This window comes from Lucilia cuprina, chromosome 2 (genome assembly GCF_022045245.1).
Source record: "Lucilia cuprina isolate Lc7/37 chromosome 2, ASM2204524v1, whole genome shotgun sequence".
Classification (NCBI taxonomy): Eukaryota; Metazoa; Arthropoda; class Insecta; order Diptera; family Calliphoridae; genus Lucilia; species Lucilia cuprina.
Window position 1 is genome coordinate 57278775 of NC_060950.1, and position 15242 is coordinate 57294016.

At 32.8% G+C, this 15242-nt stretch overlaps 1 protein-coding gene across 1 annotated transcript in view; it reads right to left on the reverse strand.

The window, feature by feature from the left end:
• The window catches only part of LOC111687133 (zinc finger protein 546), a 79524-nt gene that overhangs the window by 13481 nt on the left and 50801 nt on the right, over positions 1-15242 (reverse strand). Inside the window, exons 2-4 of the mRNA XM_046955617.1 lie at positions 5940-7949; positions 5528-5881; positions 5128-5468 (exon numbers count right to left, since the gene is read on the reverse strand). Coding sequence (XP_046811573.1) covers positions 5128-5468; positions 5528-5881; positions 5940-7936 — 2692 coding nt within the window. The 5' untranslated portion in view covers positions 7937-7949. The remainder of the gene's footprint in view (positions 1-5127; positions 5469-5527; positions 5882-5939; positions 7950-15242) is intronic.

Sequence of the window (15242 nt, forward strand, 5' to 3'; positions counted from 1 at the left end):
GACTAGACTATAGACTAGACCATAGACTAGACTATAGACTAGACTATAGACTAGACCATAGACTAGACTATAGACTAGACCATAGATTAGACTATAGACTAGACCATTGACTAGACTATAGACTAGACTATAGACTAGACTATAGACTAGACCATAGACTAGACTATAGACTAGACTATAGACTAGACTATAGACTAGACTATAAAGTCTTCTCTTTGTATCTTCTTTTACACCACGCCCCTGACACATCAAACTAAAGAAAACTTTTGTTATAACTCGAGTTATTTTCAGTGTTCTGTTTTGCTAGTGGTAATTCATTTTTATTGAAATGGCATAAAATGTTCTGAATAAACTTCTTCATGCTGTTGTTCTTGTTGTTGCTACAGTACTTGTTGTTATTTTCTCGAGTTATACTATTACGTATAGAACTGTGTGAAAATAGAAATACGAGTGCAATGCTCGTTTGTCTACTATAATATTTCAGTTACATATTATTATTTTCATAGTAACTGCAAGTGAGTGCCATCATCATGGAACTCTAGCTCATCATTGGTTTATACTGGAACGAGAAGAATTGCAATGTTGATGTTCTTTTTTTCTTTTCTTTTTTTATTATAATATCTATTCTATTTGTTGTTATTCCTTTTTGTGTTTCTTAGTTTTTACAATTTATTTAAAATTGTATTTTATTTTAAGTTGTTTTTTCTTATAGTTTGTGTTGTCTTTAACAAGTATTTCAAATATTTTCTCTTTTGAAGCGGCAAATACTATTTGCTCTATACATTATCCTATATTGCCGTACGTCGTCAGTCAAACATTTTCCGTATTAGGTTTGTATTAGGGATGTGTTTTGGAATTGTGGCGAAAAGTTTAGGTCCTACGAGCCGTAATAACAAAAGAGAGAATGTTGCATAAAGTGAAGTTTTTATGAAGCGAGTTTTTCTAACATATTAGAACTTTCGATTTACAACAACTCATTTATTCCTTTTAAACTTTCAGACAACTGTTGGTAAATTCTTTGGAAAAAGGATGTTTTGGTTAATCGCTTAGTAACCAACAATTTATTAAACCCCCTAATATTGTCACAACTGTTGTCGGTAAATTCTTGGTTGTTGGTTAGTTTTAGCATTCAAACAATATTCAAACAAACTCTTATTGTCAGTTTTTTTGAAAGCAATTCATTTTAATGATTCTTTCTCATAGTTGGCTGCCTGATGCTGCTCCTGCTCTTGCTTCACTTTAAATTCAATACAGTCAGTTGATTTCAAGATTTTATTTTATTATTTCATTCTTTTTTCAAACATCTCTCGTCATCACTTGAGACACAATTTAATACAACTTGATTTTTAGTTTCTTTTTTTTTGTAGGGATTTTCAGTCATAGAAAACTACAAGATAGTCTAGAACATTACAACGCTTAGAGATGAATAGATGCATCATGGACTTCGTCGTCATATCGTTTTTTTTTTTTTGCATCGTCTTCATTTATTTTATGGATTTGAGAAATTGCCATAGACATTGATAGTCAATGGTGAAAATGGAAAATCCATAGATGTGGTCGATTCATTCAGTCAGTCGCTTATTCAGGCTTCTAACTTGTAAGTACTTCTTGTTGTTATTGTTGATATTTTGGAATTTATTAAAAACCATTATAATGGTACAAGTCAGCAGTAATATGAGAGATGAAAAAAAACATTTTGTATTTTATTATTCGTTTTGGAGTTTGTTTTTTTTTCATTCTTTTGTGATAGAAATTGAAATTTCAATATACACTTGTTTCGTGTTCAAGTGATTATTCTTTATGATCGAATTTTAACATGTTTGTTGATTGCTATTAAGTACGGGAATGGATTTTAAAGAAATCTATATGGACCAGTAAGGAAAATGAAAATTTTATTATATCACAAGGATAATTTAATTTAACAAACTTCATCATTAGTTCTGGACATAGCTCCTTAGAAAATTTCCTGCCAGTATTATTGAGGGATCTTTTAACTTAACAAACAAATATATCAAAAATATTAAGTTTTTACTTAGATCAAAGTCTAACAACTACAGAGATAGTATTCCTGCGTTTCCTTTTCCTTTTGGCATGCTCTACATTCGCCTGAATCATTAAGTTCAATTTTAGTTCACCTATGTGGATCGATCACCGTTCCATTATTGTAAGTGCCATTCTTCATCGTTGCGTTGAAAGATTTTGTGTTCAATAGGTTAATTTCCTCAAGTTCTCTTTCCGTTATAGCAAGTATAAGTTAATTTTCTCTCTCTTTACCTATTATCCCCGAATGACCAGGCATAATTGTGCTGCAATGCTAACCACTTTAAAAAAAGTTCCGTAATGGCTCTCTTACATTCCCATACGCTCTTAGATCAAACCTTATCTGCTAAATTCGCTCTAATTCTGGTTATCTAATAATACATTAACCTCTGCTTGTGTCATATTGAAGATTTTAGAATATATAGGCTTTTGGATTTTCAGTGATGACAATCACTTTCGTTTTGTCTTTCAGTTTAGTAACATTTCCGAATTTCCATTACACTGCTCTGCTCTTATCCTAATGTCTAACATTTTCCGACATTTTCAGTGCAATCGGTTACGTCTGGTGTATGAATGTCGAAGTGCTTTACCTGTACCGTACCTGGCATGATGTTCTACCCAACGGTGGTCTTTTTCATACACTGGGAAGACTTGAACAACGGTCTACAATCATCCTTCAATAAATAACTCAGGTGGCAATTTTTTACATAGATTGGGACGGTATGTACAAGCACTTTGCTGAAGTACTCGAGCTATCTAATCTCTGGCCATTGCTGCCCCGTTGCTTAGCTTCCGAGATGTAAAAACATCCGTTTCCAACCACGCAGATTCGGCAACAGCACTTAGAGACGTAACCGGTGGACCGAAGTACGAATCTATGAAATAAGCCGAGAACTTTGTTCTTTCTCACAGTTATTCTGATATGAACAGAGTATACATCGAACATATCTGGACAAGGAAGAAAAATTCAATGGTATCATTTGTAAATGATACCTTTAATCCATCATCATAAAACGCAGCACTCATTTATACGAAACATTCATAGGAGAAAAACATACAACACATTTATTATAGGTAGACGGGTGGGTGAGGCCCGCCGTACCCCACATTCATCCCGTACCATATACAATTAATACCAACTCATTTCCAACGCTTAGTCACTCCTCTGTGGGGTATCTGTTGTTCCTTCCTTGTTCTTGTTCATTTCAAATTTACCACTGTGTGTCCTGTAGGTGCTGTTGCCGACTCCACAGAGCTCATTCCCTAAGTGTGGTTGTAAACAGAAATAATGTTTTTGCATCTCGAAAATTAAGCAACAGCGCAGCAATGGCCAGACATTGGAAAGTACTTGAACTAATTGCTTGTGAGTTGTCACACAAGCTCACCCAGTGTTTTTATGTGGCTTACAGTGGATACGTTATTGCAACTGGTCGAATGTGTTGTTAAGTTCTATTCTGTGGATGCTGTCACTGAGTTGACAGCATTTGGTCTAGTATTACTTCGATCATTCGGGAACGATGATCTTATTGAAACAACACCTTCCTAAATTTAATGATGACTACTTTAGAGGTGAAATAATCCTTAAAATTCTGATCGCGACCTACCATAAGAAGAGTACCCTCAAGGTCCACTTTCCTGTAAAATTCCAGAGTAATTTTCATGAAAAAAGTCTTTGCTCAGTGTTTCTCTAGAGATTTTTGCTCAGTATTTGAGTTAAGTTTCTTTAACAGAACTTTGCTCAGTAATTGAGTAAAATTTCTTTAACAGAACCTTGCTCGGAAATTGTCTAAAATTTCTGTAGAAAATCTTTTGCTCACTAACTGAGTTATGTTTCTTTTAGTAGAATTTTGCTATGTAATGGAGTAAAGTTTCTTTAGAAAAACATTGCTGAGAACCTTCTAGATCCTTTCTTAAGCAATTATTTATTATCCCTAAAACTGATAAATCAATATTGTTACAAAAAAAAAAAAAAAACTTATTTGGTATAATAATAATTGCAATCTGTGTTTAGAAATTAATTTTTCCGGCAGCATGAAAGATCTACTAATGACCAGTGCCTGCAGTCAAACCCATAATATAGTGTTGCAAATTTATAATCCCTAAACAAATGCAAAAACAATAAGTATTTATTTGTTGTTCAGTTGCATGTATAATTGCAGAAGAATTGTTTAAAAAGTGGTGGTGGTGGTGCTGGCGTTGATGATGACGGTGGGAAAAGAGAGCAAAAAAAAAAACAACATTTCAAGCAAAGATTGCATTTTTAGTGGCCGCAAGCGTGATTTAGTGAATGCAATGCAATACTTTAAAAATTTTATTTTTTTTGGAAAAATATTTGTTTGTGGTTATGTAGTGGTGGAAAACCATACACTTACACACAGTTTAACAAATGCATTAGTAAAACAAACAACAACAATATGTTTACAAATTATTCATATATGTTGGGGATTTTGTTAAGCACTGGTATGAGTTTTAGGGACATTGTGGGTACATTGCATTAAGGAATGTCCTGCTAAAACTTAATGAGTTATTTTTTTTTTGTTTATTTTGTTTTGGTATTCGTTTTGTTAGTTAATTTGTCCGTTTTTCGGTAGAAAAATGTTCTTTATTTATTTGTTTCATTAGTGGTTGTGTGTGTATGTGTTTATTTGGAATTTTTTAATTTATAAAAACATTCACACTCTCTATACTTTTATGTCCTGTTGTATACACACACACTTATTTAAATAATACGCGGTTGAATTGTTTAGTTTTGAAAAAAACATGTTTTGTGGTCATTATATGTGAAAATTGCTTTCTTTACAAATTTTATTCCTTTTTTTTCATTTGAGGCAAATGGCCAAAATTAAAAACATGTATAAACATTATATTTATACAACTTACTATATGAAAATATACAAATTGCAAATAAATTGAGTGACATTTTAATAAAAAGGACATTGTGTTGTTTGTTTTCTAAATAATGTACATTTTTTGTTATACAAATGCCACAAGGATTTCTTTGCAAAGGCTTTATTAAGAGGAAAGGATAATAATCTTAATTAAACTAAAATAAATCTAAATTGTTAAAGATATAAGTTACTTACTTGCTCTTAAACACTTTCGAACATTCATTACAGGGAAATACTTTCTCCACCTTAACCGGAAGTGAGACATCATTCTCAGCTATAGTGGGAGACTTTTTAGAATTTCTAACACCATCACCATGAATATTTCTAATATGATCTTTAAGATTATTAGGACGTGAAAATGCTGCATCACACTGATCACATTTGAAAAGTTTCTCCTTTGTATGATTGTGCAAATGAAAACGTAAAGATTGTTTGCGAAATGATTTCTCACAAAGAGGACAGGGCAGTAGTTGGTTCTTAGCCACATTGGTATATGAATGAAAGACACGATGATAGAGAAGTTCCGATTGAAAAGGGGCTCTGAAATAGGTTTTTGTTAATGCAAAAGTCTATTTCTTTATAATTTCTAAGATACTTACTTAAATTCACATAAATCACATGACCAGATTTTCTCTCCTTGTTCGGTTATTGTTTGAGTTAATTGCGAGACTTGTTTGATCTCTTCCGTTGAGACCATTGTTATGGGTTTGCATACTCTCGAGTGTCTTCCCAGTTCTTGGGCAGAGGCAAAACTTTTGGAGCATAATATGCAAATGTGTTGAGAATTATGCAATTGGTCACTCTCTTTATTAGAAGTTGTCAAGGATAATGATGCTTTAATTGTGGCCGTAAATTGAGGTGGAACCTTCAATTTGGCTTGCTCACTTGTGCTAGGACTTTCATCGAGTAGAGCTATCTCCAATTCCACAGTCTTCTTCACACATTGTTCAGGTCTTAATAAAGAAATTTTACATATTTTATATATCACAGTAATAAAGTGAAATTTCTTACCTTTTTTCGATTTTCAAATTAAACAGTTCCTTTATTTCTTTTTCCTTTAATCGCTCCTGATTCAAAGCTAAAGCCTTTTGTTTATGCTCTAACGTCTTACGATGTCTTCTTGCTTTACAAGCACTATTAAATTCCAAAGAGCAAATTGAGCAAAAATATTTTGAAACCAAATGTTTATATTTTTCATGCCTCTGAAGGGCAATTTTTGAGGGCAATACTTCGGGACATGCAGCACATCTAAATTTCGATTGATATGCATCCGAAGCAGAGCCCATAAAATCCAAACTGGGATGAGCGATCAAAAAATGACGCCTAAGTTCAAAATTAAAACGAAATTTTTGACCACATTTAGGACAATCGATACTCAACCGCTTGCTTATACAAACGGGCACAGATCGATTGATTGCCAGTAAAACCTCCTTGTGTTCGGGACCCAGCAAATGTCTTCTCATTTGATTGTTATCTTCACATTCAAATTGACAATATGAGCACCAAAAACGGCCAGGACCCTCAGAGGCATCCAAATGAGAGGCTGAGTTCCAGTGAAGCAAAAAAGTTTCTTCGGTGTTAGTATAAAAGCGACAGGGACGACATTGAAAAGGTGATTGCAAAACAATGGCATGAATATTTTCCAGTATCATGTGCAGGGATATGCCAGGATGTAGTTGCATGCGCCGATAATGATAATGTGAAATCAAATGCTTTCCTATTAGATGCCTAACCATAACATGTTTACAGAGACTACACTTTAGATAAGTAGATCTTCTTTTACGCTGTTTACTATTCATAGCCAGGGTAATGGATAGCGGTTTGAATTCCATGATCAAAATACTTTTCTTTATGTCGGCTCGCGGCAATTCAGCAATAGCTGCTTTCTCTAGCTGTAGTTCTGGTTCGGATCTCTTTAAGTGATACGAGGACTTTAAGTGATTTTCATAAATAGTTTTACTCTTTAGTTTGCGGCAACAAATATTACACCAATAATCCTGAATTGTATTACTACATTTGGCCAATTCCACTACTTCCTCTTTGTATTCCAATCTCTGAAGCTTAGTACCTGGCACCCATTTACCCTTAGTATGATCGGAGGGAGGATGTTGTCCCTCTTGAGCATCCATGTCATCCATGTGATCATCCCAGTTGGGTGATAATCTAGAGAGTTGTGAGTGTGCTACTCTAAGATTGGGACGATGTTCGGGTTTCCATTTGCCGCCAGTATGCGAAACTGGTACCACAGGTGGTGATTGACGCATTAAGGGTAATTTCCATTTTCCTCCCGAGCCATGAGTCTCAACCATAGGATCATAATCCTCATCATCATCTTCCATATCGACATCTACTTCTTCTTCCTCCTCTTCTTCGGACACTTCCGGCGATTCATGTTCAAATGTTATGGGCTTAAAGATAGTTTCGAATGACTTCTTCGACTCTCCTATATCATTAACCGCTTTTAGAAAATGTTCATTACTTTCTGGAGGTGGTTCCGGTGGTTGAGGATTAATCCAAGTGGGTTCAACTGCTGCTACAGTTGGTGTATCTTGCTGTAAAGATTTCTGTCTAGTAAATGGTCCAGCGTGAGCATGGGTATTACCTGTTTTACCACCACTAGTCGAGGGAACTGAGGATTGTACACTTTGCAATTGTAAGGAGGAGAAGAAGACATCAGCTTCCAATTCATAAGGCAATTCATAACTTTCGCCCAAAGCTTTGGAAGTTTTGCCACCGTGGCTAGGTGGATTTGTCGGCTCGTTAAAGTTGAATGGTTCATAGTTAACTTCTGGAGTAACTTGTGCTATAGCTGTGGTAACTGCTGTAGGTTGCTGCTGTTGTTGTGGAGTCGTTGCGGTAGTTGTGATTGCTATTTTAGTAGTTTGTTGTGGAGTGGAGGTGGTAGGAATCGAGCATTTCTGTTTGCGATGTTGTATATAGTTTTCTAGACCCACAATTGTTCGACTGCATTTAATGCAGAGATGAGTGTCGTCTAAATCGTGATCCATTTGAGGGAAATTTCTGTATATAGAATATTCAATAAATAAGTGGAATAAAACTACATTAGAATTGAACTTGAACTGTATTAGAACGGAACTAGAACTGAAATAGAACTGAACTAGAACTGAACTAGAACTGAACTAGAACTGAACTAGAACTGAACTAGAACTGAACTAGAACTGAACTAGAACTGAACTAGAACTGAACTAGAACTGAACTAGAACTGAACTAGAACTGAACTAGAACTGAACTAGAACTGAACTAGAACTGAACTAGAACTGAACTAGAACTGAACTAGAATTGAACTAGAATTGAACTAGAACTGAACTAGAGCTGAACTGAACTAAACTAGAACCAGAACTGAACTAGAGTTGAACTGAACTAGAACTGAACAAAAACTGAACTAGAACTGAACAAGAACTGAACTGAACTGAATTTGGACAAAACTATAACTAAAGCAGCTATAACTGATCGCAGCTGTCATAATGATTCATAAATTTATTTCTGAAAGCGTTTCATACCAAGAGCCACTTGTTAAAACTCTTACACCCCAATAAAACAAAATTAATAATTACAATTTTTTTCATTTATATGACAAATACATTTTAAAATAAATAATTGTCTACTCCCGTTTAAATACATAAACAAATCTTTAGGCCACAGAACAGCAAAGTTGTTTTTCTCACCACAATCCAAGCGACATGTTAGTTGCCACAAGAAAAAACAAAAAAAAATCTTAAGTTTCCTTGCACCTTAATCTTATGGATAAACACCTAGCTCATTATCACCATGATGTACGATAATATGAAATTCCATATCAAATTTATTAACAAACTGATCATGCAAATATCCATGTAATCAGACAGATATATCTGCACTCGTATATGAAATGAGATTAGACAATCATGTTGTTTAATTGCCCATAGATTATGAGATCATTTGAAATGATACAAACGAAAGATCGTACAAGACGCCCCTGTGGTAAGCCTTGAGTGTAAGTATATAAAAGAGAGAGAGAGAGAGAGAAAGAAAACCACAAGATCTTAGGAGAAGAAAGTCATATCTAATGATGTGCGTACAAATTATGTTTATAACTTTGGAATGGAAAAACAAGCGGTCGGTCTATTTCCCTTTACTTATTTGGTTGGTGTGATCAGAGAAAAATCAGTTACTGATTCATGAGCCATCTAAGACAACGACGACAGCGACAACTTTATTTGCCGCTTGTAAAGTATGAAGGCTAAATTGGATGGCAGGCAGTCAGGCTGGGAACTGGTTTCATCTTATAGGAGATTGCTTAGCTAGCTTACTAACTTGCTTGCTTGCTTGGGATTAAGCTGGGGAGTTAAATTTATTGAGAATTGACTCATTGTGGTAATATTCATAATTTAAGACATTCTATTTACCAAAAAAAAAAAAAAATAATAAAAGAAATCGCATAATACGCAGGCTCAACTCATGCTGCGGTAGTAGTTCAACATAAATTCTCAGCTCTTTTGAACGGCAAAGAAAAAACGGAATAAAAAAGCACTACACTTTTAGATGATTGAGTTTTAAAACTGAAATTGTAGTTTAGTCGCTGTAGTTCATTCGTTTTTAAGCCGGCTGGCTGATCAGTCGGCATGAATGAAAGCTCAGTCATAATGGCTTGAAAGTGTTATTTGTTACCACCGCATTGTCATAAGTTGTTGCGAAATTGTTGTGTTATTAAACCTGCTGAGATTCAATATACTTCAACTCGTTGACTAAGGCAGCACAAACTATCTCGGCTTTATACAGATAAACCAAAAAATTTAAAAAAGAAAATAAAGTGAAACGTTCATCTTCTGCTGCAGCTAGAAATTGAAATGCGTTTGTGGCACATATATTCACGTAAAAGCCTTGTAACTCAGAAATCATTAAATAAAACAGGCGAGCAGGCTGCAAGGAATGAATGAACAATCAACCCAACCCATGCCAACATTATAAAAATCAAAACCAAACAACCGTCTCAACAACCAACCAACTAACTGTCTGTCTTTCATTCCATCTGTCCGTCCATCCTACCAACCATCGGTTCAGATTGTTTATGAATTTGTAGGTTGGCGTGAAATATAGACACGAAATGTATCTTCTCTAGTAACGCAATCGTCTTAATGCGAATATGAATATTTGTGTTTTTTTCCCCTCATTCGATACAATAAAAATGAATAAATTGAACAAATGAATGAGCAAGAACAACGAATGGACGATGAAGACTGACTGAATGAATGAATTGTTGTTCCTCATTTCCAAGTAGGAATTGTTGTGGTTGTTATTGTTGTTACCTACAATTGCCTGAGAACACTTAAAAAATGTTGTCTAAATTATTGCTAATGATTTGTTGTTAATATGGCTCATAATTTTCTTGTCATTCAATGACTATGGCTAAAATACTCTTAACTCTTCTACATGGTTTTATTGTATTTTATTAAAATCTTTAATAAATGACACATAATTTACGAAACAATTTACATTCATGAATGTTTAATTTGCAAGTGTAATAAATACGTCAAGTGAGTTGTAATAAAAATTGTTTGTATTAATTTTATATTTAAATACATAAGCTAATGATCTTCTTACTTTCTAGACAAGGATGAGGAAAAATTGGTAAAATTTACAGGGTGTGTTACGACAAAGAAGATATTAAAAAGTAAAATCAAGTTGATTTCAATGATTATCCTACAAATTTTATCTAATTATATTTTAAATTGTGACCTGTATGCTGATTATAAGGTTAGCATGGACGAAGAAAGGACATTCATTAAACTAACTAACTAATTAACTAACCAACTAACTAACTAACTAACTAACTATCTAACTAACTAACTAACTAACTAACTAACTAACTAACTAACTAACTAACTAACTAACTAACTAAATAACTAACTAACTAACTAACTAACTAACTAACTAACTAACTAACTAACTAACTAACTAACTAACTAACTAACTAACTTACTAACTAACTAACTAACTAACTAACTAACTAACTAACTAACTAACTAACTAACTAACTAACTAACTTACTAACTTACTAACTTACTAACTAACTAACTAACTAACTAACTAACTAACTAACTTACTAACTAACTAACTAACTAACTAACTAATTAACTAACTAACTAACTAACTAACTAACTAACTAACTAACTAACTAACTAACCAACCAACTAACTAACTAACTAACTAACTAACTAACTAACTAACTAACTGACTAACTAGCTATTGGTATTGAATGTAATCATTTTATATATGATGTTTCTTCATTGCTTAAAAGCTAAGGAAGCTCTTCATTGCATTTATGAAGAATATTTCAAATATTTTATGAAATTGTTTTTCGACTCTACTGTAAATCTATTTCATTTATGGAACGAAAGTAATATTTATGCAATTTATATATTTCATAAATGTTATAACGTAAATCTAAAAATGATACAATTTCATTAAAGTTAAGAAGTTGTTGTGCTAACTCAACTATCGTTTCATAAGGGCAATGATTGACTTGCAAATGCAAGACGTCAATAGTTTCAAGTCGTTAAGTAATTTCGTGTTGTTTTTTAAATGGTTCTAGTATCTTTATGAAATTTCTTGATTACTACATTTTTCTTTATAGTTTCATACTTAACAGGTCCGTAAAGAAAAATAAGTAGTATAAGTTTGGGCGGTCAGTATAGAGCAGAGATAAAAGCCAATACAAAATGACCTATAATCTTTATCAAATTATGTTGGCTTATGCTATGGATACACAGTTGTTAAATCTTACAACGTTGGCAGTAAAATGTGCAGAAAAAATCTAATAGCAGTGTAAACTTCTAAATTTTGTCTTCCAATATTGTCAGTGATGCCTTTTCTGACAACGTTGCAAAAGAAAAATTGTAAGTTCAAACGATTGTTAGACATTTTACTGTAAGATCTGACAACCGTGTATCATGGCTTTTAGGTTTTGAGCAGAAAGAACTCGGTGACGGCGCGGCTTGCAAAATATTACCGGAGGCCAGCTTCCGCCATTTTGAGCCGTCTCGGCTTGTATCTCTGGCGTAGAGTCGAACGGTTTAATGAAAGTGAAAAATACTGATTTAACTGTAGGATCAACGTAATAATGAACTAAAAAATTCAAGGATCTTAGAAAGAGATTATAGGAGAAATTCGGCGGGCATCGTAAAACAATTCTAAAACTCATTTGTGTTCTCATGGTGTAATATTTAATAACTTTTAAGTCACAATCGACGAATAACTTGTATCTAATATTATCATACTGATAAGACCCCTCTGACCCATAATCCCTTTAATTAAATATTTGATAATAACATTTTTTCTTATTTTTAATTTTTATTTGTTATAAATTTAACATGTTTGTAACACATGCAAATAATTGCTCTATTGTATTCCATTTCAAATTGTTCAATTTCAAAATTGGTTCTGTTTATTTTGTTTAGTATTTTTATTGTTGTCGCCTTTTTTATGTGAATGATGCTGCTCTTGATGTTGATGATGTCGTTGTTATCCTTGTAATTTGTTGTCATAACATACAGTTGGTTTTTATAACCTTAATATAGTGGGTGTGAAGGCGACTATATGAAGGTTATAATAATACAAACTTATCAACAATATGATTAAAAAGTCTAAACAAAATCTGTCATATAATCTTCAAAACATCTGATTCTTTGAGTAGTATATTTAATTCTTTGTATGTTTTATATATTTCTTATAGGGCATTCCAACTTTCACCTATTAACTACTTGTGTTTAACTATTTCCTATAAATATTTAATATTTTTTTCCTATTGTCATTTAGTTGTTTTAGAGTTTTTATGCGTTATTTGTTTTGTAATATTTACAAATAACCATTGCCTGACAATGACAATTCATTTTAAATATTTTTGCAATTGCAACAACTACTACAATTTACATTGCCCGTGTCACTGAAACCGCTGTTGCAACGAGTCGCTATTACCATAAATGTGAAATTGTCAAGTGTCAACGTAAAGAGTAGATGGCATGTTTGACACGATACTTTAGAATAAAGAACTCACAATGATTGTAAACATGTTTATGCATGTTATGTTCGCATTTTTTTAATAGGAATATTTGTTATATATTTAGTAAAATATTTATTAATATTCACAGAATATGAATATGTTCGACATGTTGTTTAGATAAGAAAACAAGCTGGAGCAAATTTTATTTTTATATGGAAAGGAACTCATGTAAATGACAATCAAACGTTTTTATTGGAAAAACCGAGAGCAATTAGAAAACTTGACAGCTTAATAAATAAATTATGTTCAAAGTCAAGTGGTTAAGAGTGTTGTTTCGGGGAATCAGTGCAAGAATTGTAATAGAGAAACGGTTCTTACCGTAATTGGAAATAGAGCAAGTGACTTTGAGCACAACATGCCCGATAATTACTTAGGTATATTTTAGTTCTAGAGCAGAACAGAACAAGAACAGAACTTAAAGAGAACTAAAACAGAACTAGAACAGAACTAGAACAGAACTAGAACAGAACTAGAACTGAACTAGAACTGAACTAGAACTGAACTAGAACTGAACTAGAACTGAACTAGAACTGAACTAGAACTGAACTAGAACTGAACTAGAACTGAACTAGAACTGAACTAGAACTGAACTAATCTGAACTAAAACTGAACTAAAACTGAATTAGAACTGAACTATAACTGAACTATAACTGAACTAGAACTGAACTAGAACTGAACTAGAACTGAACTAGAACTGAACTAGAACTGAACTAGAACTGAACTAGAACTGAACTAGAACTGAACTAGAACTGAACTAGAACTGAACTAGAACTGAACTAGAACTGAACTAGAACTGAACTAGAACTGAACTAGAACTGAACTAGAACTAGAACTGAACTAGAACTGAAATAGAACTGAACTTGAATGTGGAATTTAAAGACCGAGAAGGTTTTACAAATTTTAAGGATGTTTAAACACCATCGTTATTTTTATCTCTTTGCATGGTTGTTTATATTATTTGAAAATATTTCTATAAATAATAAGATTATCATTAAAACTTATACGATTTCTATAAAAATAAATTCAAACAAAATCAATAATTTTGAAATTAAAAATATTCAATTTCAGCAGCAGCTGACAGTGGGGGTTAGTGGACAAAAGTAAACTTCAGCAAAATGTAATAAAAGTAAAAAGCAATTCAATTTTATGCCCATCCAGGATCATAAAAACCAAATAAAAATGATGGAAAAAAATTATTAAATAAAAAAAATCATATTATTAAATTCATTAAATAACTTAAGACTAAATTTTACTATAATCATAAAAATTTTGGTATTAGCTGTTCTTCAATATATGTAATTTTCTTCAAGGAATAATGACGTTTTAAAGGTAAAATGCTATAACCAACAACTGTTAATATTTTTCAATATTTTTCTTAAATTAGTTCAACAATGGAATGTTGTTTGTTTTTTTTATTCTTACATTTAAAGGTTTAAACATAAAATTTTAATCAGCCATCGAAATAAATTATTAATCAAAAGTCGTAAAAAATTCTAAATTGGTGTTGGAATGAAAAAAAAAAATGAAGAGAATAAACTTTAGACAAACATGCATGAACATAAATTCATTATGAATTGCTTAAGAGTTCCACAAGAAGTAAATAAAGAGGCCCACAAGAAAGCAGTTAAATAAATAACAGACAGACGGATACATACATACATATGCACATTTATAACTTTACGTCTTTCTCAAGCAATGCATCCTGACGAACAACGTCAACAAAATTTTACGACATTTTTATTTAAAAAATATAATAATCATAAAGCAGATGACTGATCCGTCTACCAGGAGTAGTTTTCGTTTTGCATGCGTATCCGTGTGAAAGTCTTAAGAAATAAACGCTGGTATTTGTCGTAAGTGTTGATGAGGAAGACAGAAATATTATCACTCTTAATGCCGAAATAGTCGGCCATCATTTGGGTAATAAACTGTGTGAACTGGTGGGGGAGACCTTAGGTACGCTAGCTCCTTGCAATCTTCCTGCCTGTAAATTAAAAAAAATAATTTTTTTGGAGCCGTTGCTTCCACTACCCCAAAGTTTTAAAAATCCACCCCCACCCATGTACTTAGACGAACTATACAGAACTATTGCTCCATCTCGAAATCTATACTTATGGATCCAAATCTTCATCGAAATCTTCTTAACCAACTAACTAACTAACTAACTAACTAGCTAACTAACTAACTAACTAACTAACTAACTAACTAACTAACTAACTAACTAACTAACTAACTAACTAACTAACTAACTAACT